The following is a 26,888-nucleotide window of genomic DNA, read 5'->3' on the forward strand; positions in this document are numbered from 1 at the left end:
AAGGGAAGTAAAAACACTGGAATCCCTAAAATTCTGAAGAGGAGCTTTGGCCTTAAAAAAAAATGATTCAATGCTGGGCCAGCCGAATGGGCCGTTGGTTAAAAGTTGGCTTGGCAACTTGTCTGTTCCCCTTCCCCCAATTTCCCAGCGCTGTTCCCATCCCCCAATTCCCCAATAAAAATCTTAAAAAAAAAAAAGTTGGCTTGGGAGGTCAGCTCTAAGCAGCAGGACACTGGTTCAGATCCCACATTAGGGCCTGTGACACTGCACCCTCTACAGCTAAGATGGTGAACAACAGGTCGACCTGGAGCTGGGCTGCCGTGAGTCGCAGGCAACGAACGTCGCAGGCAATGTCGTAGGCTGCAGTGGAGCTGCAGTGGGCTGCCAAGAGCCACCGTGAGTGGCCATCCAGTGTCCAGTGACCAATCGGTCTCACCTGGGAAGAGCGCAATGCTACCAACATGGGCCAGTGAAGCCACGTCCTCCACAACTAGACTGAAGAACAAAAGGACAGCAACTTGTCTGTTCCCTTCCCTATTCTCCAGTGCTGTTCCCCTCCCCCAATTCTCCAATAAAATCTTTAACTTATAAATGGGGAAGTGTCAATTAGGGCAAAATGGAGTTAGGGAAAAGACAAAGGCATACACTACTAAGTGAAGAGAGGTGGAAAAAGTATGACCTGGCGCCCCTGAAAACTCCTTGCATGTGAGTTTGTAAAAGGTTAAACTGCGTGTCCGCACCATCAACACCGTATGCCCGTCTTGTGCAGAATTCGGGGTAGCGGGCTTGGGCTCGTCGTTTCAGGAGCATCCCAGTAGAGGGCGCCGTAAACCCGCGAGTCCTGAGTTTGACTTGGCAAAGGAGGCGGTGCGTCCTCGGCCCGGAGGCGGGGCCGGGGCGCTCACGTGACCCTCGCTCATGGCGGCAGCAGCAGCATCGGCGCTGGCGGCGCTCGGCGGCCGGAGCCGGATCCTGTAGTCCGGGTGTGGACCCGCGTCAGTCCGTCCCTCCTTCGGCCCCCTCTCTTGTCTTCCGGAGTGTGGCTGGTGGAGCCGGGATGGCGGAGCGAGGCCTGGAGCCCGCGCCGGCCGCGGTGGCGGCGCTGCCGCCCGACGTGCGGGCGCAGCTGGCGGAGCTGGAGCTGGAGCTCTCCGAGGGTAGGAGCCGGGCGGGGGAGCGAGAGCCCCGGCGCCGCTGCGGTTCGCGGCGAGAGGGAGACCAGGTCTCTGCCGCGCGCCCTGGTGGCCGTGCGGGCGAGAGGGGAGGAGGGTGCCGGAAATCTGGCCCGGGCTCTGAAGGGTCGTCTTCCCTCCTCTCCCACCCGGTGAAGTGGGTTTCCCGTGTGGGCTCATTGTGTTCTCTGGGAGGGGGTCAAGTAGGGGCTTGGAGGAGAGAGAGGGCCTCCCCGGGCCCGGGCTGCTTCTGCGCTCCCTGCCCCCCAAAACCCGAGACAAAGCTGCGCCCTCCGCTTCTGCCCGGGCGCCTGGGCACGGTGGGGGGTGGGGGTGAGGCAGCGAGCGGGGTGGCTGACAGTTTTCTCCTGTCCTCTGCCTTTTTCGAGGAGAGGGCCCCACTCCTGTCTCCGTCCCCCTTACCCCCTTCAAAAAAGGAGACAGACACATGGGAAATCCGCAGCATTTCTTCTTCTTCCTTCTTTAACAATGAGAGATGCCTCCCCAGTGACAGGAGTAAGACAGAAGCTGGGTGGGCTATTGAGGGTCCTAGAAAGATTACAAGCAGCGGCATTAACCCAGAGAGAGACACAGGGTGCTGCTTTGAGACTACCTTTGTCATAAGGGCTTTTTCCTGGTGCGTGTATTCCTGCTGAATTTTCCGCAGCTGATCACCTTTTGGAGTCTTTGAAGGAGGAAGGAGAGGTTACATGCAAATCCTGGCCGGCACCCTCTTTCCTTTGACAATGGATCGGTACAAGGAGGGCTGGATTTATTTTGAAAATTAAAAGAATGGAACAAATCAAGCCACTGTTCTTAGAAAAGTCCCTTGGATAACAATGAGAGAAACATTGCTGTGTCGTGGGCATGTGATCAGGCTCCTTGTGCAGTTGTGATCAGTTCTCCATAAAGTTCCTGTTTTTATCACAGGCTGCCTCCGAAACAAAAGCAGTATTTTGTCCAAGCTTGATGTCAGTACTGTGGTGGTGTCCCCAGAGTTGCATATTCTTATTGAGTTCCTTGCCAAAGGCCCTGTTCACTAGCATTTTTCAAGTGGGTTAAAAATTGATTGGAACAGAGGAAGGTGACAAGTTCCCTGGAGAGTTCTGACTTTTTGTTTACTTATTGAGACATTCTCCCCCCCCCCCCCCCCCGCCCCATCTTTTACAATGAAAAACCAGAAGTAGATTTGTGTTATAAATCCAGTTAGGCATGGAAGGAAGTAATTATTATGAATAACCCTGTTAGGTTTTTCCAATATATAGGGAAGCGCTCTTTTCATTTGCACTTAATTACAGGCATTATTTTTCAATTAATCAGTTGGGAAGTTATTCTTTGGCCAGTCCCCAAAATCAGTGGTAGAAGATGAGTTTGTGAAGTGGTTAGGGCATTACCATCCTGTTCTGCCTGGCAACATACTTCAGTCTTCTCCCTAGACTAAAGCATTGTCTTGAAATCTGTAATGACTTACATTCTGATCGACTTGTGAAACAGTTACTTTACAGTAACAAATCAGCTATCTTTGATTAGCCAGAAAGAGAAAGGTTTGGCTGGCTGTTTGCGTCAGAAAGAGATTAAAAATAGGAGTTGATTGCTTTTACACGGAGAGGGAAATCCTGGAAGCTCCTTATTCTTGGTATTTCTGCTTCCAGCTGATTATTGTTTACTTCTCTGGGTGTTTCTAGAGATGAGTATGAGAAACTATTTCTAGGACTCACTGATTAGCTCACCTCTCCTTCAGAAAAGTGTGAAGCTCGCACACACTGAATACAAAGGCTGAAGCATTTTTAAGGACAAGTGCATGGTTTACTTTCCAATGCAGAATTGTTCTGGTTGGCATATGACTTAGTTTGAATTGGTTTCTTACAGATTTATCCTACATTATCCTGAATTTCGTCTCTTTTAGCAATGGATAACTGGAAAAACATACAGTTGGAAACCCTTGGGCTTGCAGTGTCAGCATCTCAGCCATCTGTTTTTCTCTCTTGCTCAGAGTACAGAGGATCATTGCTGGAGAAGTAGATAGATATTTTTAGGAATTCAAGTGAAGTTGAAACAACCCGACAGCCCCCAAATCTAAAGCAGGGTGTTGTTCGAGCTGTCTGTAGCCTATTTGGAACCAACCTTTGTTTGTTTGTTTTACATTTCCTCTGTAGTTACTGCTCTGACCAAAGTACTTTTTTCTTCTAAAAAAAGAAGGCTCTTTTAACTATGTGTTTATCATGTGTTGCTGGCTTTGGTGCACTCACTCTTTGATTTTATTCTTTTTTTTTTTTTTTTAGGTTCAGGCTGTAGTTGGTCGTAATTATAATGATAGTCTGAGCTGTACGCTGTTACAGAATTTGCTTTGTCCTCGCCTGTATTTTCAGCTGCAGGCTCTGGTCAGACATCAGCCGACTGACCCTGTGCTGAAATGCAGGCCTGTGCCTCCTTGGCTTGTTTGCCGCAGAGCCCGGTGCAGAGCCCAGGCTGGCGCTTCAGGCAGGTCACCGTGGACTTGGTGGTGAAAGCCTCCTGCTTCTGCAGCAAAAGGAAGAGCCTGAAACTCCCGGGAGAATCATTTAAAATTGACGTTACACGTAATCGCGAGTTTTTCTGTAGATGAATTGAAGAGGTAGGAGGTTTCTTACAAACATTCCCATGGCTGAACATTTTTCATGATTCACATATATTCTTATATTTATTATGTGTTTGACAGTAGCCTCTTTTGTCTGAACTTTATTCACATTCTAGTGACGTGTATGTACATAAAATAACACTAATGAGAATTATTTGTTTAAATCTGTCTGATAATACATTATATTTGTGTAATGATCTTATACATTATGTCATTTGACTTGACTACGGCCGTAATTAGGTAGCATAGATATTACCACCTCTCCCACCTTTTCCTCTTTTTTTTTTTTTTGGTTTGAAAGAGGGGGAAACAGACTCACAAGGGTTAAGTGTTTTGTCTAAAGCTGCTCATATAATAAGTGTCATTATCCTAAGCTGCCATGTAATTATAGTATCTGTTATCATCGAATGATTTAAATATCTTTACTGTTATTGCATAAGCTATTAACTCTAAATTTTATTCTGAGGAAAGGCCACAAAACAGTTGTATGCCACAATTCCAAATAGTCTGGTTGATTCTCTTTCTGAAATCTCTTTCAAATCTATCATTCACGTATTTCATTCAGACATTTATTTGGTGGCTACTGTGCTGGGGATACAGAAGTGTATTGGCTTTCAAGGAGCTCCTAGTCTGGGAGGGAAATCACTTAAAAATATCAACAAAACAGTACGTACATGAGACCACAATGGTGCTCTGTACAGAGGCTGCCTTCTAAGAAAAGAGGAAGCTCTCTGCTTTGTTGTTGTGAAAAAGCAGCAGCAGAGCACTGTAAATATGAGATTGGATTGGGGAGCTAGTAGATTTAGCTTGTGATTTAGGTTGTGCAGTCCAGTCCTAAGTGTGAAGGAAAGAAGGACATAAATTCCATCCTTCTGTGGCATGTCGGAAGGAGCGCAAGCCTGTCGGTGTCTGAGAACAGTCCAACGATGACAACTGGAAAGGTATTTAAGATGAAATAATACTTACAGGAAGGGATCCTCCCTTTTCTTGTTTGAACACTTCTCTGAGCACAAACACAACAAACACAGTCACATCCTCCCTTTCTCCTGTTTCATCACATCTTGGCGGTCCTTAAAGCCTGGTACTGGGCCCACCTTTAAGGTGTGGGGATAAGAGAGGGCCAAGTCCCTGGAGTTGAAATGAGTCCTCTTTAACAGTGGGGAAGAGGTGAGGGGGTTGAAGAAGAAAAGGGTAAGATGCTGAATAGAGAAGCTGACAATTATTGTAGAATTAAGCCACCAGAAAACGGGCAAATCCCTCCTGCTTTACCTATAAGGGGAAGGTGGGCCACTTCCCCCAGCTCTGTAGCATAGTCATGAATTCATAGGATGCACCTTTATCAGAAAATTATGTCTAAGCCGTTCTTATACCTGATGCTAGCAGCATTAAGGAAAACAGGTGTGTGGATTTTTAAATAACCCAAACGGGGCGTTACCTAAATGATCTACCCCCTAAAACTTGCATATGTGTATTTTTGGTGGGCTATGCTCGTCTTATGTTGGAACTCATCTTTAGGAATTGCTGTCAGAGCTTGTGGCACAGTCCTTTGAAAACCCTCATGGTGGCAAATTTTAATTCTCCGAGGGTGGAGTTTCATTTTATGGTTACTTGCAGCCAAGTAGAGAAAAGCTGGTTGATGTTCTTTGGAGTTCAAACTAATTGAGATTGAAAAAAACTAGAGTGATTATAAACTGACTTTCATCATGACTGTCAAAAAATTAGAATGATTGTAAACTGGTTTTGAGGGCCGTTCCAGAAGAAAAGTGACAGACAGATTCTCTCTGTTGGAAGAATGATTCACCTTACTGTAAAGGGGAACGTTTATTTGGGCACCCTAGTTCTCGTGTGTGTTTTGAAAAATTAATCTTGTTGTTTGACAGTCCCATAGCATTGAGCTGGGTTTTTGAATAACAGAAATCATTAGCTCTTCACTCCTCGCCCGGCCCTTGGTGGCTCCTTTCTTTCCCGACCTGTGTAAGGATTAGTACCTCAGGGTGGGTAGTTCAGATGGTTGGCTGACAAGGGCCTTCACACTATATTTGTATTATAATTACTATAGTTCTCCATGGTCTCCTCTCATGATTAATTCAGGAATGCTCTTTGAAACACTCCTTCCTGCTTGCCTGCAGAGTTTCTCACAATTCTTTGAGTTCAGCTGAAGTATTACCTTTTTAATAAACCTGACCCTGACCGCTGTGAGCTCTCTAGCTTCAAACCTTACAGCATTTACAGTTTATAGCATTTTTGCCAATCATATATTTTCTAATGATTTAAATTGTTTTTCATTTCACCTTGATGTAAGCTCCTCCAGAGGTTGTTTATGTCTTAGACTTCTTTAAATAACTCCCTCACTGTTTCTTACTGGTATTGTTTTAGGAGTGCAAGAAATTTTTGCTCACTTCAGTTTGACTTGAATTGAAATACAAAGTCTCTATCTTGGGGATTGGATTTGGCACCAGGTGGGGTTGTGTAATCATTTGAGAGGCACAGGTTTTGGCATCTGATGGGCCTGGGTCCAAGCCCTGGCCTCTCACTTATTAGCTCTGTGACCTTGGACAGACTGCCTAACCTCCCTGGTGTTAGTATCTTCAGTTCTTAAAACAGGAATGACAACTTCATTAGAGTTGTAAGGAGTTTTAAAATGAGATAATAGGAGAAAAGCTTAGTGTAGTATGTGGCATACATATAATCTTAATTGTTTCTGATAGCAAATGGATGCACACTGACTTGGCTGTTTTTGATATCTTGTGTAACTTAGTAATATGTGGTTATATGTGAAATGATGAATGGAATCAATTTGCGTATATATATTTGAAAAGTAAGCCTTTCCCTCTGTCATCATTTGCTCCTGTCGGCACCTTCTCCCCTTAGTTCAGCACGTGTTGGGTTGCTGCAGGCAGTTGACTGGAGCTGAGAAGAGTGGCTGATTTGTTGGATGCAGACATCTGGCATGTGTGCGTTTCTGAGCCTGTAGGTTCTGGCAAATGGCTCTGAAATGTAAGCATGGTTTCTGAGACTCAGGCATCTCTAAGCTATGAAAAGGCACATGTACCTTCAAGTACTTTTCTGTTCTTCCTTTTCTTAGTCCTCCCTTTGTCTTTCGTGAACAGATCCTTTCAGTTCCTCCTTCAGGAGGTCTCTTGCATCCTCTTTTCCTTTGAGGAGCCTTTGCCACCAGCCATTTTCAGTCTTCTATCTTTAGACTTTGGGGTCTGATTTTTGTCTCCCTTTATCTCTAGGTTGATCTTTCATCTTTGAAAAAGACGACTCTTTTTTAAAGCCATTGCTAAATCCAAGGCTTTGTCACTCATTGTCTTTAATTTCTACATTTTCTAAAGGCAGGGATGTTCTGTATCTTTTATCCCTAGAGAGTCTGAGTTAGTTTTGTACACAAATAGTCCATCTCTTTTTGGTGATTGAGTATATCATAGAGGTTTAAGTGAAAGGTTTTTTTGTGTGTGTGTGGTTTTTTTACCTTTGTGCTTCTAATGAATAAGTTGATTTCCCATGTAGATTCTCTTCTGTGAACAAGATTGCTTCTGAAAGGCCATTTCTTTGGAATTCCATAACCTTACAGATGATAGAATCTTTGGATCCACGGGTTGTCTTCAGTGGACCCGGAGACTCTGAAATGATGTTCAGAATTTTGAGTGTTAGTGCCTTTTTTGGGGGACAGAGTCTACAGCTTTCATCAGTTTCTTAGAGAGGAGTATGAAGCAAAGTGAAGAATCAGGTCTATCACCTTTCATTCTGACTAGCTTGTTGGGAAAGCCAAACTCCCTCAGCTTCCCTCCTCAAATCTCACCAATTTATCTATATCAGTTCCCATCCTTATCCCCTTTCTTTTCTCAGAGGAGGAAATATCCCCTCCTCTCCTACAGTGTGAATCCCTCTGGCTGTGTTTTCAGTCCCATCTCCTCTTCTGGGATCTTGGGAACTTACTTGGTAGATTGATCTATTCAGTCATAGTCTTTTGTCTTTGTTTCTTTTCTCATCTTTAGCCTGTCACTTAACACTCGGGCTCCTGGCTCCTTCCCTTCAACCTGTATACATATGCTGAAGTTCCTCCCTCTTAAAAGCAAGCAGCTTCCCACAACCTTGTATTGGAAGCTGCTCGCTCTCCTGTGCTTGCAGTCTCTCCCTCTCATCCTAGAAGCAGTGGCCTACAGTTCCTTTATTTTACTTCTTACCTTTGTTTACTCCTCAGTCTGTTGCTTCTACCTCATCAAGCCTTGGAAACACCTGTCTGCAAGGCCGACTGACTTCTACTGTCTGGCTGAAAAGTGCCCACTGGATACAGCATCCTTCTCTTCAGCATTGGATACCTTGGACCCATTATCTTTATAAAGCTCTCCCCTTCCTTAGCTTTTATGGCATCACTTCCTTCCATCTCCCTAACTTCTGATGCTCTCTTGGGCTTCTTTTTCTGTCTCTTCCTCCTGATGTAGGTGTTCCTGATATCTGTCATTAGCCTTCCTCTCGCTCCACATACACTCGCTGAGTCATCTCATTCATGCCCTGGGCTCCAGCTGTCATGGCTACAAGATGGCTTCCTCAACTGTATCTCTTTAGCCCCAACTCTCCACTGCTCCAGACATCGCCTTGCTTGCCCCCAGACAGCTGTAACTCAGCAGCCCAAAACTGTGCTCCTTGTTTCAGTCCAGTCCACAAATACTCCCTACTTCAGATTGTCCACTCAGCCAGGTCAAAAACTGGGAGGTTATCCTTAACTTCTAATGGATCACTGACTCCTGCTGATTCTACTTCCTCCCCTCCGTTCACAACATCTGTGTTCAGGCTCTCATCATCTCTTGCTGAGATGATTCCAGTCGTCTCCTAACTCGTGGGCCTACCTTCAGCCTCTTCCTCCATTCCATCCTTCTCTGTTCTGTGATGGAATAATCATTCTGAAACATGGATCTAACTGTGTCCTTTTCCCTGTTTAAAAGTTCTTGTTGGCGTCCCTTATCCATAGGCTGAAGTCCAAGCATCCTCTGTGTGCCAACACCCACCTGCCTCTTTAGCCTTGTTTCCTGCTCCTTCCATGTTTTTTTCTCCTTTGTAGCCATGCTGAATGACTTGTGCTTCCCTGAGTGCACTGTGCTTTTTTCACTTCCCTGGCTTCATACACATTTTCTTTTTCTGAAAAATGCCCACTCTGGCATGCTTTTCCCGTTTTCTGCCTGGTTAACTTGTATTCCACTCAGTTTCCTGTAAGAAGTCAGCCTTTCCTAAGCTCTCTCTCTCTCTCTCTCTTTTTTTTTTTTTTTTTTAATTGGGCAATTAGGGGAGGGGAACAGCGTTGGGGAACCGGAGAAGGGGAACAGACAAGTAACTGTTCTTTTGTTCTTCAGTCTAGTTGTGGAGGACGTCGCTTCACTGGCCCATGGTGGTATTATCATTGCACTTTTCCCGGCTGAAGCAGATAGGTTGCCAGCCACTGGACGGCCATTCACGGCGGCTCTTGGCAGCTCACACTGGCTGCCGGCCACTCACGGTAGCTTATGGCAGCTCACTGCAACTTCACTGCAGCCTACACCATTGCCGGCGACTCACGGCAGCCCAGCTCCAGGTCGAGCTGTTGTTCACCATCTTAGCTGTAGAGGGCACAGTGTCACTGGCCTTCATGTGGGATCCGAACCGGAACCCTGTTGCTTAGAGCTGGCGTCCCAAGCCAGCTCTTAGCCAGTGTGCCACTCGGCTGGCCCTCCTAAGCTCTCTTAAGAAGTTAAGATCTCTGTATAAGTAGCCATCAATTATTGAGTGATTATTATGTAACTGGCCCTGTGCTTGGCATTTGGTATACCCTGCCTGGGCAGTAGGTAGGTGTAGAATAAATAGCTCCTGTTATCACAGTGATGAGAGGACTGAGCTAGCGAAAAGCACCTGAATGAACATTGAGGGAAATGCAGTGTGTGCTGCCCTGTGACACATGACGTGATCTTTCCCTTTCTCCTCACCAGTAACAGTAACATTCTGAAATGCATGGCAAAAGGGAAAGAACACTGCACTTGAGTTATTTAGAACTGAGGACAAGTCCTGCTTCTGCTGCTTACTGTATGACTCGGGCAAGTCTTTGAAATGTGCTTCTAGTCCTAACAACTCCTAAAGATGTATGATTTCCATTTTCTAGAGACTTGTTAAAGAATGTGAAGCCTGAAAGGACCATGTGCTGCTTTGAACCCAAGTCAGTTTGGCTCCAGACCCCACGGTGTTTCCACACTGCCATTCGCCTCCATCTCTCTGAGCCATGTTTCAAGTAGTTTTGGCAAAATTCTCTTCCATCTTAACTGTTGGGCCTCACATTTCTTAAGATATAGCTTCTATCTTTGGAGTTTTGGAGGTAGGGCTCCCTGGAGGGAAAAGAATTGGAATGTTCTATCCTAGTCTCAGAAAAATAGATAGGAATAGGAAGGAGGTTGGTTATTTCTGCCCTTGCTTTGCCAGAACCAGTGGGGTTAGCACTCTAAAACATATTTGGAGAGTTTTTTTCATGCCAGCTGAGCTTCCAGCAAGATGTGACTTCTCTATTTCTTAAAAGAACAAAACGTATTGGGTAAAATCCTATAAGATTATCTATAAAGTGAAAGATAATTTTACGTACTTACATTTTTATGTGAAATTAAATTTTCTTCTCTGAACTTAGATTGGGGGTGATGAGAAACTGAAGGGGAAACCCAGGAGGAAAGTATTTTGGAGACCACACAGGACAGCACTAAATGGAAATTCACAGGCCTAGCGTCTTTGAAAGGTCCTTGGTGTGCCTTGGACTCGAGCTTCTGGGTTACAGACACAGGCTTGTGGTTACATTCGGGTTCAGAAGGAGTTTTTAGTGTTGTTGTTGTTTTTCTCCTTAGGATATTTAGTGTTTAATTTTAAAATTAATGTAAATATTTCTGTAAATGACATGTACTTAATTGATTTTTCTTGGAATTATTTCTTATTTGTGAAGGAATAGTGCTCTAATATCTCTTTATTTTCAGAGCACTTTTGCTTTTAGGGATACATTAAAGCATCAGTAGGATTTTTTTTTTCTTTTTAAGAGCCTTGGATTATGTTGTCTCTAATTATTTATAGACTGGAACTTGTGGGTTTTAACTCAGGTTAGGCACGAACTCATTCTGGTGCTGACCAGTCTTGTCACTGAATCTCCTTTATAAAAATGAACCCGGCAGGGGCTGGCCGAGTGGCGCGTTGGTTAAGAGCTGGCTTGGGATACCAGAGGGCCCCAGTTGGGATCCCACATATGAGGGCCAGTGACACTGCCCTCTACAGCTAAGATGCTGAACAACAGCTCAACCTGGAGCTGGGCTGCTGTGAGTCACCGGCGATGGCGTCGGCTGCAGCTCCTGCTGCAGTGGGTTGCCATGGGCTACTGTGTGTAGCCAGCAGCCAGTGTGAGCGGCCCTCAAGCCGCCGTGAGCGGCTGTCCAGAAGCCGGCGACTGATCTGCCTTGCCCGGGAAGAACGCAATGATGGTTCCAACTTGGGCCAGTGAAGCAACGTCCTCCACAACTAGACTGAAGAACAAAACGACAGCAACTTGTCTGTTCCCCTTCCCCCAATTCCCCAATAAAAATCTTAAAAAAAAAAAATGAACCAGGCAGGAATCATCAGGTAGATGCTTCTGATAATTTCTTTAGTAAATCTGTGACTGAGGCAAATAGGCCGTCTTAAACTTTTTTTTTCGAGGTATGATGGACATCCAATATTAGTTTCAGGTGTACAACATAATGATTTAATGTTTGTATATATTGTGAAGTGATCGCCACAGTAAGTCTAGTTAACATTAGTCTATCACCATACATAGCTACAATTTTTTTTTCCTGTCTTATTTAAAGAGTTGTCATTCTTACCTTAGTGGATTTCCTTTCTGGTTTGGAGAAACTTTTTAAAAACTGAACATGTAGAGAAATCATAAGTATGAGTTTCCCTCCCATAGCTCTTTGCTTATTCTTTTTCTTCAAGGAGACCAGGGGCAAAACTAGAAGGTGAACTTCCTGTTTACAATTTTCAACTTCCTTATTAGTTGGTTCTCTGAGCTCTGCTCTCCAATGTTACTCTTCTGTTATAGCCATTTTTCAAATTATCTTAAAGAGTATTTACTTGCATAAATACTCTTAGCTCCCTTTGTAAGCTGCTTGAAGACAGCACTCAGCATCCTTCGCATGAGTACTTTTCAGCACTTACTCATCTCATGAATGAACGTAGACTGTCATCAACCTCCCATCAACTTCCCTGTCTGTTTGTATTTCCTTACCAGTTTCTCACAGAAGCTTCTGTTACAGTCTGACTGGTTTCCTTAATCTTTCCTGACAGGCTCATTCCTGTTGTTGTGCCTTGCAATGACTGTTTTTGTTAGGACTGCCTTTTCTCCTATGAGAATGTACCCGTGTTTCACGGCCTAGCTGATGTCCCCTTCATCATAAAATGAGCTAACTGAGTTAGTCCATATTAATGTCTTCTACTTTTAAGCTTTGTTATATGCAGTAACCCAATTTAACACTTAACTGACCACTATTTCTTTGTTTCACTTGTGGGTTGGTTTTTTTTGGCCTCCTCAGTTAGACTTCAGGTTTCTTGAAGCTCCTACCTTTTGGAGCTTCTAAGGTGCTGAATATATCAATAAAGATGCATTGAGCACATTTATTTACAAGGTCCATTGAGAGGATGAGAGATGTATAGAAGGCAGATACCCTGTTTTCAAGGCACTTTCAATCTAGTAAATAGCTGTTCCAGTTTTAAAAATACTAATTTAGGCAATTGTCTTTTGAGCACTTAGAAGTATTTTTATTTTCTACTTGAGTGATAAGTATCATTTAATCGCCTTTGATGTGATTTTGGGAAGGTGGCAGCTTGAGCACTTTTTTTTTTTTTTTAAGATTTTTATTGGGGAATTGGGGGAATGGAAACAGCGCTGGGGAATTGGGGGAAGGGGAACAGACCAGTTGCTGTCGTTTTGTTCTTCAGTCTGGTTGTGGAGGACGTTGCTTCACTGGTCCAAGTTGGCACCATCATTGCGCTCTTCCCGGGAGAGGCAGATCAGTCGCCAGCTTCTGGACGGCCGCTCACTGTGGCTGCTGGCCACTCACTCTGGCTGCTGGCTGCACACGGTAGCCCATGGCAACCCACTGCCCCTTGCCACAGGGGCTTCAGCCTACGCCGTCGCAGGCGACTCAAGCAGCCCCAGCTCCAGGTTGAGCTGTTGTTCAGCATCTTAGCTGTAGAGGGCAGTGTCACTGGCCCTCATATGTGGGATCCGAACCGGGGCCCTCTGTCATCCCAAGCCAGTTCTTAACCATCGTGCCACTCGGCCGGCCCTTGAGCACATTTTTACTGCTGTCTTTTTTGAACCCTGTTCAAGTGAAATAACAACTTCAAAACTTAGAAAATACCAAGAGTTAGAATGGGAACTTACGAAGGTAAAGTTAAAGGACTTGGAGGATAGATCCAGGAAACCTAAAATGCAAATAATAAGAATTTTAGGAGAAGTAAGTAAGAAAAAGCAATTTTTCCTCAGCTGAAAAAAAGATTACAAATTGAAAAAGACTGCAGATTGAATGAATTCACTGTGTTCCAGGTAAGATTGATAAGAAAAGGCATAAACCTAGGCATATTCTGATAAAATCACTGGATCAGTGATAAGAAAAAAAACAAAACGCTTATAAGCTCCTAGATAGAAACATAAAGTTAAAACAACAACAACATAGACTATTTGCAATATTACAACTTCGATGATGGTATAAGACTGTTTACAGAAAAGGTCTACATTCCAAGAATCCTAGATTCTCAATGTTATTCACCTTTCAGGGAAAAGAAAGCTCTATGTGAGTTTGCAAGTGTTCAGAGATCTATCACCCATAGACTCCAATCTAAGCAATATACTCTAATCAAACAGATAATACAAATAGAGACCCCGAAATAGGAGGAGAGGAAACAGTGATGGACATTGGACTTTGAAATATGTACGTTATATATTATATATAGTATATGTATATCATCACATTCATTGAGAGTGACAAGAAATATATGAATGCCAGGTAAGGGTCTTTGAAATAGAAGAGACATTGCAAGAGAAAACCTACTTGTCTGAATGAAATATTCTGAATAATTTCTGCAAAACTCAAACATTGTGGGACAGAATAGTGGGGGTGGGGGTGGGAGGTAAAAGCATTTTTTGGTATCATTGGGATGTTGGTGGGGGTAGTATGGGAATGAACTGTCTTGGTGAGGAGAAAAATATTTACAGTAGTCTTAAAAATGATAAAATACTTAAATATCACAAGAAAGGCACAGGATTGTATTAAAAAATTGTAAAATCTGGGCCGGCCAAGTGGCGCATTGGTTAAGAGCTGGCATGGGACGCCAGCTCTGAGCAGCAGGGACCCAGTTCGGATCCCACATGAGGGCCAGTGACGCTGCACCCTCTGCAGCTAAGATGGTGAACAACAGCTCGACCCGGAGCTGGGCTGCTGTGAGTTGCAGGTATAGGCGTGGGCTGCAGCTCCTGCTGCAGTGGGCTGCCATAAGCTACTGTGAGTGGCTGGCAGCCAGCGTGAGTGGCCGGCAGCTGGTGTAAGCTGCCAAAAGCTGCTGTGAACCGCTGTCTAGAAGCCGGAGACTGATCTGCCTCACCCAGGAAGAGCGCAATGATAATACCACCATGGGCCAGTGAAGCGATGTCCTCCACAACTAGACTGAAGAACGAAAGGACAGCAACTTGTCTGTTCCCCTTCCCCGATTCCCCAATGCTGTTCCCTTCCCCCAATTTAAAAAATAAAAATTGTAAAATCTCAAGAATATAAAAGCAAGATCTGAAAAAATGGAAATATATACCATATTCCTGGATGGGAAGACTAAAGATATAGAAATTTAATAGAAATCAGTTACAACTCCAATGGAGATTTCTTTTGGAGGTGGGGAATTAGATGAAATTATCTCAGCATTCATATGGAAGAATAAATGTTTTAGAATAGCCAAGAACACTTTAAAAACACAATAATGAAGGGATCCTTACTTTAATGTATTAAAACAAATTATAAAATTTCTTATACTCAAAGCAGTATGTTATTAGCATTTTTTACATAAGGATGAACAAACAAAGTGCCCAAATTCTTATATATGTAGGAAAAATAATTATGAAAACGTGAAAGTTTCATTAGCTTATACTAGCTGTTTACCCAATTTTCTCAAATTAGAAAAGATCTTAAAATAAGTTGGCTAGTATGCCCTAGGACATCAGAAATACTGAAATTCTTGATACTCTATTTGTCTCGCCAAGAGGAGCACACTGGAACCAGAAAGAAAAGCTCCTCCTTCTTGCAGCGTCTTCCCAGTGCCCTGTACGGACAAGGCAGATTAACATCATGGCATATGGCAAAGGAAAGCTATTTAAAGGGTCCATCCTTTTTTTTTTTTTTTTAATTGAAGCATAATTGCCATACATGATCCTATTCCTTTCAGGTGTGCATCATAGTGATTCGATATTTATATACATTATAAAATGATTACTACAATAAGTCTAGTTACCATCTATCACCATGCAAAGTTACTACCATATCATTACTATATTCCCTATGCTGTATATTACATTCCTATGACTTATTTATTTTATAACTAGAAGTTTGTACCTCTTAATCCCCTTCAGCTATTTCACCCGTCCCCCCAATTTTCTCCCCCTTTGGTAACCACCAGTTTGTTTCCTGTATCTTTGAATATGTTTCTGTTTTGTTTTTTAGATTCTGCATATACATAAAATCATAAGGTATTTCTCTTTCTCTGCCTGACTTACCTCACTTAGCATAATACCCTCTAGGCCTGTCCATGTTGTTATAAATGGCAAGATTTCATTTTTTATGACTAAGTAATATTCCATTATATATGTGTGTGTGTGTGTGTGTGTGTGCACGTACACACACACACACACACACCATTTTCTTTATCCATTTATCTATGTCTTGGCTGTTTCCATGTCTTGGCTATAGTACATAGTGCTGCAGTGAACATAGGGGTGCAGATCTCTCTTTGAATTAGTGCTTTCGTTTTGTTTGAATAACTACCCAGAAGTGGAGTTGCTATCTCATACGGTAATTCTAGTTTTAATTTTTTGAGAAACCTTTATATTGTTTTCCATAGCGGCTGTATCACTTTACATTTCTACCAACAGTGCATGAGCATTTCCTTTTCTCTGCATCCTTGCGAACACTTATTTTTTATTGTCTTTTTGATAATAGTCATTCTGACAGGTGTGAGGTATGAAGTCTTTTTGTGGTGTTGATTGGCATTTCCCAGATGATTAGTGATGTTGAGCATCTTTTCATGTACCCGCTGGCCATCTGTATATCTTCTTTGGAAAATAAAAGGGTCCATCTTAATTTTCACAAGAGCAGGCAATGAAGGGTAGATTTGGATCTGAGAAGCAATACATCGATAACTAATACATCTTTGATTCCTCTTTCCTTCAGCCCAACTCTTCATATCTAGCCCCTCAGCAAGTTTTTGGTGCTACCCTGAGAAATACCCTGAATCTGCTTCTGTACATCAGTGATCACTGTTCTCGCCTCGTTACCTCATCCCCTTACCTCTAGCTCCGTACCCAGTGTCCCTACTTTCTCCTTTCTGACTGAATTTCCACATGGCAGCTACGGTGAGGTTTTCTGAACTACAAATTAGATCATGTTGTTTCCCTGCCTACCACCCTTCAGTGGATCCTCTTTGTCTTTGAAATGGAATTCAAACTCCATTCCCTGGTCTACCCCGTCCTGTCTCCTCAGCTGTCCCCATCTCCACTGTGCTCAGCTGCACTGCCTGACTCTCCCTTCTCTCCTTCCTCTTTTCCTCCCTTTCGCCATCCTTCTTTCCTTTCCTTCCTGCTTCCTTTCCTCCCTCCCTTCCCTTTTTCTTTTCCTTTTATTTATTTAGCTGCTATTTATTGAGTGTCCACTGTGTGCCATATAGGTACAGGCAATACAGCAGTGTTTAAAGTAACACATTCCTGCCCTTAAGCGACTTACATGCTGTAGGAATAGACAGAAATTAATAAGTAATATATATTGCCTGTTAGATGGTAAAAATTTCAGTGGAGAAAAATGGCAAAGAGAGATAGAGAGTGTTGGGGCTGGGTCAGTGGATACAATTTAAAATGGGGTAGTCTGGGACAGCCTCATCATCAGATGACACTTGAGCACAAACCTGAGGGTGGTGAGGCGTTTCCTCTCTCCCTTGGGCTCACCATGTTGTTCCTGCCTCCAGGTCTTGTTCCTTGCATCTCTTCTGCCTGGAATGCTGTGCTGCAAGGTCTGTGCTGGCCGACAGCACTGCCTCCGCTGCTGGAGTTTTTGTTTAAATGAGCAACTCCTCCCCTCTTTCTCCATCTCATCTTTTTACTTTCTTTTCTTTCTGTTTAAAATTTTCTACTTAATGCTACCACCATTTGAAATGATCTTGTTCATGTATTTGTTTATTATCAGATTCTACCCCAATAAAATGTTAGCTCTGTGACAGCAGGGACCTTGCTGTCTTGTTCCCTCCTGGATGCCCCAGGTCCAGCATAGAAGACTCTCAGTCGACACTTGTTCAGTGAACAGATGAATTTTGCAGGGAGAAGATTCCAATGGGATTCCTTAGATGGGGGCAGCTTTACAGAATAATAAAGTATAGGCTCTGTCCCCAGGGCCTCTGCCAGGAAGGAAAGGGACTCCTGTGGGAGCTGCCCAGAGCTGGAATTCGGGCTCATGGTGTTTTCCTGGCATTTGGTTAGTTTCTAAAGTTTGTTAGTTTTTCCTTTGTCTCCCTCACCTATTTATCTGTGCCCTCTAATTTTCCATGTGACTTGTACAGCTGGATGATGTGTGACAACTTTCCATTTCATCAGCCTATCTGGCTACTTTGCTCATTCAAATCTGTTGATATTTATTATGCAAATACTTACAGAAGACAGAGCGTCAAGCCTGGCACAGTGCTTGTATGGGAGCCGGAGCCACGCGGGCTGAGTGCCTCTGCTCGTGTATCTCTTGGGTTTTGTTGTACTCTGCCCTCACATTGAGTCCCTCTTTCCTCTACCTTAACCAGATGTATTACCCAGGATCCGAGGGGTACGCCAAGTGGGTGGGTTTTTCTATAGACCAGATATTGTAGGTAACCTTCATTTTGGTGTCACTGGTTGGTCCTGGTTGGGAAAAACTAAGTACCTATTTCCCAGGCCTGCTTTTCCAACATTTTTCTTGGCCGCATTACATTTTTTGCAAAACGTTGGAAAACCAGGGAAGTGAAATAGTTTGCCATATGGTAAATACTGGGTTTGTTGAACTAAGCCAGACCTTTGATTTATCCTAGCGTTTGCCAACAGTGTGGCCACCTAGACCTCTGAGGACATTCACGGGCCGCCCATCATATGCCTCACTGTATACATACAACCTGTTTGTTTTCTCTTGGGTGCCTCTTTGAGTACCTATGTCCAAGATATTGTTCAAACACTAAATTTATTGTGACTTTGCACATAGGATACATATAGTAAATCTCAAGTATTTCATTTGTTCTATCATGAACTTCAGGTTTATCTTTGTGGCTGAGAAACAGAACTTGTGAAACATCTTAAATACGATTATTCTATTTCAGTAAGATTAAAAGAAACATGATCTTAATGATTATCATGTTGAAGACGTGACTAGATGATTATTAAATGTTAATTAACAAAAGATCACCATTATCAGAAGAAGTCAGTTGCTTAGAATTCTGAATTTAATTTGATTATCTTCTAACTTTTTCTTACAGTTATAGGAAAAGAGTTTTTCATTAGAGGTGGGGATTCTTTTCTGCCTTTTGTGTGTGTGTGTGTGTGTGTGTGTGTGTGTGTGTGTGTGTGTGTGTGTGTAGTCAGTTTTAGTTGTCTCAATTTCCTTACCTCTGTGTGGATAATAATATCTACCTTATATGATTGATGTGAGAAGTAAATCAGTGAATACATAAAGATATAGTGATTAGAAACAGTGCCTGGCACATGGTAAGCACTGTAAGTCTTTATTGAGCTACTGTGCTGCAGTGTTATTTTATATTCCCCAAACTTCCATTCATGCCTCTTGTAATTAGTGAATAGAGTAACTGAACTGGGTGGGTATATGAACCCAAATTTATCTGAAACAGGATGCTACTTAAAGCCTCAGGAATAGGTGAGTTCACCCAGGAAAGAGGGCTTAGCATGAACAGAGAGGAGTATTTCAGACAGACCCTTGAGGAATGTTAACCGGGACAGCGGAAATGAAAGTCTGCGAGGAGGACTAGGAAGAAGTGGCTGGTAGGTTAGCAAGAAAGCTAGAGAAGGAAAATCAGGAGGGTTTCGGGGTCAGAAAGGCAAAAGAAGGAAAGATCAAATTTTGCTGCAAATACAAGAATGGTAAGGATTAAGATGGATTCATTGGATTTAGCCACAGGTGGTTTATGAATTTAGCGAGAGTGGTTTTAATGCAGTGGTGGGAATCGGAAGCCAGATCATAATGGGTTAAGGAATGAATGGGAGGAAATATAAGAATTTCAGAAACAAAGCAAAACAACCTTTAGTAAGTTTGATATGGTTAGGAGGGACTGGACATGACTGTAGGTTTTTGTAGTTATTTGCAGAGATAAGGTATTATAAACAGTATTTTTATTGCATGATGTCATAAAGAATGCATGTGCACATACTGAGAGTGCTTAGCTGAAGGGCATTAATGTACCTCTATAGCACTATATCCTGTGTAATATTCTAGGAAGGGCTCCCTGAAGTAGAATCACTCGGGCTCAGATTTAACAGTTGAATAGGAGTTTGGTGGGCAGACAGACAAGGGAGGAGCGTGCTTTAGGTTTGGAGAGGGCATGGATTTGTGACTCATTGTAGCATGTTTGAGGGATTATAATGATTTAGTCATCACTAGAGCATAGAGTGTAAGCTTAGTAGGTCCAAGTAACCTGGGCAGGTGGGCAGGGCTGAGAGCATGGCAGGGGTAGGCCTTATAACCTTAAATTTTATCCTGTAGGTCCTTGCTTCCCTGTGGGGGTTTGTATGGATGTGCTAGGGGGTGCTCAGAGCTATAGGATGATCATGGTATGTCTTCTTGGAGTATGCATTTTATTGAATTCTAGGGAAATTATTGCTATATTAAAAGATGAATATATTATAGTACAGTATTAAAACCTAGGATGAAATATAATCTTATCTTTTAAAATTAAATATAATACATCTTCCCCTAGTGGCTGGTTCTTTCCAGCTGTGCTGCTCCTAGATCCTTCATCCTCCAAAGCTTTTTTCAGGTGAGAGTTTAAGGAGCATCCGCTTAGGTCATGAGGAACCATTGAGGAATTGTGAGCTGGAGTGGATGGCATCTGTATTTGGTGGAGATCGCCCCAGAGGAGGAGGATTTCAGGCTCCTGTGTCACATAACCAGGGGGCACCATACTCATAGACTACAAAGTAAAGTAGCCCTAAATTGATAAGAGGAGGACAATAAAGGACAAGGAGACTCAGAAGGAGGCTACTGAAATGAGCCAAAGGGCTCTTCAGTAGGTGTAGGGAAGAGGGAATGAAATACCGAAAAAGGGGTGTTTAAGGAGGCAGAATTGGTGAGACCAGTGTGGAGGAGGAGAGCGAAGATGTGATGGAAGAATCTTAGGTCGACGCCCACATTTCTGGCTTAGCATCTTGAGAGGAAGATGGCACCATCTCCTAATACAGGGAATAGAGGAAGAACAGTTTTAGCTGTGGGAGTAGAGTTTCAGTGTTACTGAGTTTGAGGGGTCTTGGAGCCATGCAAGTGGAGAGCCATGGCAGACCGTTGGCGGGTGTGTGTGTGTGTGTGTGTGTGTGTGTGTGTGTGTGTAGCTCTTTAGAAAGGCCTGTCCTGAAGCTACACATTTAGTATTCCTGAGTGGGTATCACTGACAGTGGAAGCCATGGGCATGACTGAGGTGGTCTGAGGGGAGCACACTGAATGCGAAGAGGCTAAACATAGAGCTCCAGAAGCACCGCCATTTAAGGGGGAAGCTGAAGAAGAGGAACCTGAGAAAAAGTGGTCCAAGAGGGACGCGTGGCCAAAGAAGAAGAAAAGCAAAGCAGTAAAAGTGCCTGTTGCTGCAGAGTTTAACTAAGGGTGGACTGAGAAATGCCATTGAGATTTACAAGTAGAGGAGGTCCTTGGTGGAGACCTTTGCCTGAGCTGTTTTAATGGTGTTAGGGCTGGGGGACTGCACAGCTATTGGGGGTAGGGTGAGAACCCAAGGTGGAAGAGCAGGCAGAAGTAGAGGCTGGCTGTGAAGGTGAAGGAGAGAAAGGGCAGGAGCTAGGGTATTTACATTTTCTTTCTCTCTCTCTCTCCCCACTAGAAAGTAAGTTGCATGAAGGCGGGAACTTCGTTTATTCACCCTGTTTATCTTCAGGGTAGAAAAGAGCTCCTGGCACGTAGTAGGTGCTCAAAAAGTATTTGATGGCTGAAATAATGAATTACGTTAAGAAAGGAGTGACTTGAGCATGTTCATTTGTGGGGTGGAAGAGTGAGACCTTAGAGAGGAGGGGCTGAAGGTCTAAAATAGAAAGGATGTGATGGAACATGGCCTCCGCGAGCCAGGAAGGTTTGAGATTTCTGGCACCTCTGAGTGATTATCCAGGTACCAGGAGGAACTCCTTTTCTGCTGAAACAGAAGGAAAGGAGGAAAGGATGGGAGCAGAGGCAGTTATTTATAGCAGAAGAGGAAGTTGAGGGAGTTCTCTCCTGATGATCTTAGGAGTATTCTCTGAGTTAAAAATAAATTAAGGGTGAGTATCATGTATATGCCCTTGAAAAACACTTTGTGAAGACACAGAAGAGCCACCCCCATGTAAACAGCTGTGCTTCCGTGGAAAGTTATAGACATAATTATAGGCACACGCAGGCTGTGGTCAGCGACATAAAGGGGAGGTGAGGCAAGGGTGCACTGGAGAGGATGAGTAAGAACAGGTGAGACAAGAGGTCTCTAGTCTCAGATGCAAATGTCGGAAGTGGTTGGGCGCTGAGGGAAGGGAAGACACACCAGTGTGAACGCCATTTTGCTCTGCCCCAGACACATTAGAAGGCTGTCCTTGGACCCTTAGGGAAGTCAGGAGAAGGCCATGCACGAGGCCCACTTTTTCCCCTCTGAGAGAAAATGAACAGAAACTTGAGCCTTGAGTGAGGTAGAGTTCCTCTTTGTTAGAGACAACTCCAGTTCTAACCGGTCTGGTTTTCCAATGACTTATTTCTGATTCATTTGACAGGAAACTGCTTTCCCAACTTTTGACAACCTGTTATCTAAAATGATTTGTCTGTTTAGAAGCAGAGGTAGCAGTGAGAAAGAGGATATGACAGTGTCACAGTGAGTCATCAAGAGTAAGACATAACCATATTTGTTTACGTTATCAGGTTTTATGTAGAGTTAATTTAAAGAATATTGAAGTGTTCTTTTTTTTTTCCATTAGCAGTTTAATAAGTTCTCACTTGTTCAGAATTCTCTATTTTAAATCTAGTCCAAGACTACAGATTTCTCAGGAACTTTCTGAAAGGGAAAATAGAGTAGTATGGGTTTTATATAGTCTTCTAGAAGACGTTACTTGAATTTAAATAACCCAACCAAGCTGATTTTTTTTTCTTTTGCTGTTAACCTTACCATCAGTTATTGCAAATCAACCTCTGACAGTTAAGCTGTACAAGGTAGAGTTGGACTTGAGTTCCTGGCTGCTTTTGATTTTGCGTTTCTCACACGTTAAGACATGTTCCCTGTAAAGTGATCAGAGGGCCCTTCAGAAAAGGATCAGATTCTAAAAGCAAAAGGGGGTTTTGCTCAGAGCAAATTGCGAATTCTAATCACTTAACTGCTCTATCAGGGAAGACAAGTTTATAATGTAAAAAGCACCTATCGCTTTTTGGAGATGGAGAGAAGTAACGTTTTCTGTTTTTTTTCCCTGACAGAAGGTGAAATCAGAGGTTGACTAATATATACTAACTGGAACTTGGTATCCTCACAGTTGGCTCAGTACTTAGAATTCATTTTTTCTAAGCCATCCCACTTCTGATGGGGGAAAACCCCATGCATTTCTACCTCACTCCCCAAAATACTAAGTTTTTTAGCCATTAGTTAAATAATTAGAACTCCAGTTAGGCCTTTATGTGGGGGAAGAAAAATTACTTTATCAGCATTTTGGGGAGAACCTAGGGAACAAGAGAGCCTTTTGGTGAATTTGTCATTAATAAGCTGAGCTAGTTCTCATTTTTACAGAGAACTAAGTTAAAGCCAGATCCTTATTTTCCTGGAATTCATATTATGTGTGTGTGCGTGTGTTTAAGAGACCATGTTCAAGACTTTTGAAAGAGACCTGACGTCTGGACCCGCTTTGCAGATTCTCATTTCTGTTGGCTTTTACGTGAATCAATTGGGAAAGCATCCTGAGGTGAGGAGCACGTCAAAGGCAGTGAGTGAGGTAACATGGGTCCAGGTTCCATTTCTGCTTTTTACAAACTTTGTGACCTTAGGCAAGTTATTTAACCTTTCCTAGCCTCTGGGAAATGAGTGGCTAGATGAGAGAATCTCGTTCTTTCCAGCTCTTAATTCCCCAGATGACCTGTGAGTATGTTTATGAGAATATGTGAAAAGGAAATCCTATTTTAAATTCAATGGAACAGTTACCATTGAAAGAAAATCCATGTAGAGTGAGAATCATCAATGCCTAATTTATAGTCAGTCAGTGAAAACTTATATGTTGAATTTTCTTAAAGCAAGGTGTACATTGTATTAGCCAGGATGTGTTCTTTTGGCCGACTGAGTGTGAGGGAACAGGACTTCAGTCCTGACTGTTACAGTTCACAGCTTGTTGAATTCCCCTCCTGTATGTCTCTCCCCTTTGTTTCTTCTTCCCCCCAACCTCAGCATCCTGTGCATTTGTCTTTTGTATTGCTTATCAGATTACTTTATAATTGCTTATGTTTCTCTTCAGTCTTCCCAGAGGCTGGAAACCCTGCTTATTCACCTTTACTGTCCATGTTGTAAAACATTGAAGAGAAGAAAGATGGTGAGATGTGAGAGAACAGCATCAGAGTCAAAGATGGCCCAGATTTTGAGCCTGAGTAACCAGGGGAATGATAGTGTTACATAGAGGAACACCTGAGATGCTGGGTAGAGGAGCGGATGATGAATATAATTTTGGACATGATGGAATCTGTGGCATTGGCAGGACTTTCACGCAGACTGTTCAATAGGCAGCTGGAAATAGTGAATGATACCTGGGGCTGAGGGAGATGATATCCTGGACACCATCTTCATGAACTTCACCAGGGTGAATCAGATCTTTTAAAAGAAAAGTAGAAAATGAAGCTAATGAGGAATGCCTATATTTAGGAAGCTAGAGGAGGAAGAATCACCCAGGATGCCAGGAACGATCACAGAAGTAGGAGGTGGGCTAGGCAATGTAGTGTGGTGCTCTTATGGGGATAAATAGTCAGCAATGTTAAAGCTGGAGAGGTTAGGCGAATTAGATGAGGAAATACAGATGATTAGATTAGTCAGTTCTAGTCCTGTGGCTGAATCAGGCTATATTAAGAAGTGATGAGGACATAGAAACAATGAGTGTAGGCTTCTCGTTTTAAAGTTGGGAAAAAGGAGTGAAAGAACAAAGGCAGATTCAAAGGAGTACTTACTTATTTTACTTTATTATTATTTTTTAATAATAGAGGATACTGAAAAGTCTTTATAGGCCTGAGGAGGCTGAGAAAAAATTGAATTGGCTTGGGAGGTTTGGACACAGGTTAGAGCCCTCAAGAATATATGAGGGTGAGTGTGAGAGCAGCATGCCAGGACTGAGATGGAAGGGTTTGGTTGAAAAAAAATTGATTTGCATAGAAGAGACTGGTGTGTGACTAAAGGGAAAAGATTCTTCAGAAAGAGGAAAGCATTGAGTTTTGAGAAATGTGAAAAGAATTACAGCAGCAGCTGTAGGGGAGTTTGAGAGGAATTAATGAAACAATGAATGTGATGCCCATGTGAGCCCAGAGCCAGTGTGGCCTGCGTGAGTTTGGAGTGGACACAATTACGTGATGTTTTCGTAGAACTATGAGATCACCATGTCATACAGGTCATTAGTGGGAATTTTTTGTTTGTTTGTTTTCTTTTTAAGCTGAGTTATCCTGCCACCTGTTGGCAGCTCGGCGGCAGCTCAGCTCGGGCCGGGACTTGAACCGCTGTTGCTCAGAGCTCGCACTCTTCAGTGAGCTCTTAACCAACTGAGCCACTCGGAGTTAGTGGGAATGTTGATGGCCCCAAGGATGCCAACAGGACCTGGGGTCTAGAGGAAAGCAGACGACAGGTCGTAAAGATGGGAATGTGTCCGAGGAGTGGTGGGCCTTAGGACCACAGTGCCCTTGGCCTTGACTTCACTCTTCACACTGTTCTGTGTTCCCGATCACTGAGCATTCCTGTATCACTTTTTGAGTATATGTGTATGAAGTAGGGAAAAAGATGGTCTTACTTAAGGGTTGTTGAGGTGGGAATAAGGTATGAGAATACTTGTAAGAATACTGTGTGTTTTTCCCTATTAATGAAAAAAAAAGTGACATGGGAACATTGTTGAAAAACTATGCAATGAAAAAATAGCCTTTTCTCTCCCCCAACCCCAGCCCCACTTCCCAAAATGTAACCACTTTTTAGCAGTTTTGTAGTTCTGGTAGTTGATAGTATAACTTTAAAAAACTATGTTAAGTCAACTTTAGAAGGTGTCTTGATTCTCTGCTATGAAATTTAACCATTTCTAGTAGCTTTATCCTTCTGAGATTTTGTAGTCATATTGTTCTTATATTATCAAAGTAAATAACGTTTATACTATTGTTTTGTGTAAACAAGAAGTTGTCTTCATGCTATGTGTACAAATTAAACCAAAATGTTTATATTCCACAAATACCGCTTTTGCAATATTATTATTAAATAAATATTACTTACTTTAGAACCTAGAAGTGCTATTGGATATACAGAGAAGGAAATTTAATGCAGTATCACCAAAGCCCTTCCTCAGAGAATGAAGAGAATGGCACAAACAAGCTCTACTCGGTCCTCTTTTAATTTTTTTTTAGCTTTCTATGCTCCTTCTAGGTTTTACTCAACCGCCATTGTTTCTCATACTTTAAGTTGTCATTTTTCTTGTCTTTTTAAAATTTGGAGTAGTTATTTTTAATATGGGGCACATGAGTATTAAACTTTAAGTCCTTGCCTTTTAAAAGTATCTTTATATCTCATTTGATTGTCAGTTCTTTGAATGTAACCTATTTTTATACAGTCATGCGCCACCTAACGATGGGGATACATTCTGAGAAATGCATCCGTAGGCAGTTTTGTCACTGTGCGAATATCATAGAGTGTATGTACACAAACCTAGATGGTAGAGCCTACTACACACCTAGGCTCTATTGTACAGCCTATTGCTCCCAGGCTACAAGCCTGTATAGCATGGTACTGGACAAAACAACATGAGATTAAATCAAACACAAGAGAAACGATGCCATCAAGAGAATGCAAGATGGATGAGACTGCTGCTGGTATAGTACGGCATACTGTTTCACAGCAAACTATTTTTTTAATAAGTAGAAAGTACATTCTGCAATAAAAATATAGTATAGTAAATGCATAAGCCAGCAACATAGTTGATTATCAAGTATTATGTACTGTACATAACTGTATGTGCTATACTCTTATACGACTGTCAGCACAGGTTTGTTTACACCAGCATCACCACAAAGATGTGAGTGATGCATGTGCTACTATGTTATGAAGTCTTTGAAGTCACTAGGTGATAGGAATAGTTCAGCTCCATGATACTCTTCTGGGACCACTGTCGTCTGTGCAGTTCGTCGTTGACCGAAATGTCATTATGGCATGCATGACTGTATTCTGGACATTTTTAGGATTTGCTTTTTGTCCTTGAAGTTCTGAAATTTTATAGATGTGTCTAGGTGTGTGTCTTCTTTTTCATACTGTTTGGCACTTGGTAGACCCTCAATTTGTCTTTATTGGATGTCTTTCTGCAGCTTGGAGGGTTTTTTGTTCTATTAGTTCTTCCATGTGTCATATATTTTTTT

The 26,888-nt window shown here is 42.7% G+C and overlaps 1 protein-coding gene across 5 annotated transcripts in view; it reads left to right on the forward strand.

Moving 5' to 3' along the window:
• Nucleotides 1-917: 917 nt before the first annotated feature.
• Nucleotides 918-26,888, forward strand: part of DIP2B (DIP2 acetate--CoA ligase B (putative)) — a 209,428-nt gene continuing 183,457 nt past the window's right edge. For all 5 annotated transcript variants that reach the window (XM_019662250.1, XM_019662252.1, XM_019662251.1 and 2 more), the window contains exon 1: nucleotides 918-1,157. In XM_019662250.1, the coding sequence (XP_019517795.1) occupies nucleotides 1,058-1,157 (100 nt within the window). In that variant the 5' untranslated portion in view covers nucleotides 918-1,057. The remainder of the gene's footprint in view (nucleotides 1,158-26,888) is intronic.

Source organism: Hipposideros armiger, unplaced genomic scaffold (assembly GCF_001890085.2).
Source record: "Hipposideros armiger isolate ML-2016 unplaced genomic scaffold, ASM189008v1 scaffold_371, whole genome shotgun sequence".
Classification (NCBI taxonomy): Eukaryota; Metazoa; Chordata; class Mammalia; order Chiroptera; family Hipposideridae; genus Hipposideros; species Hipposideros armiger.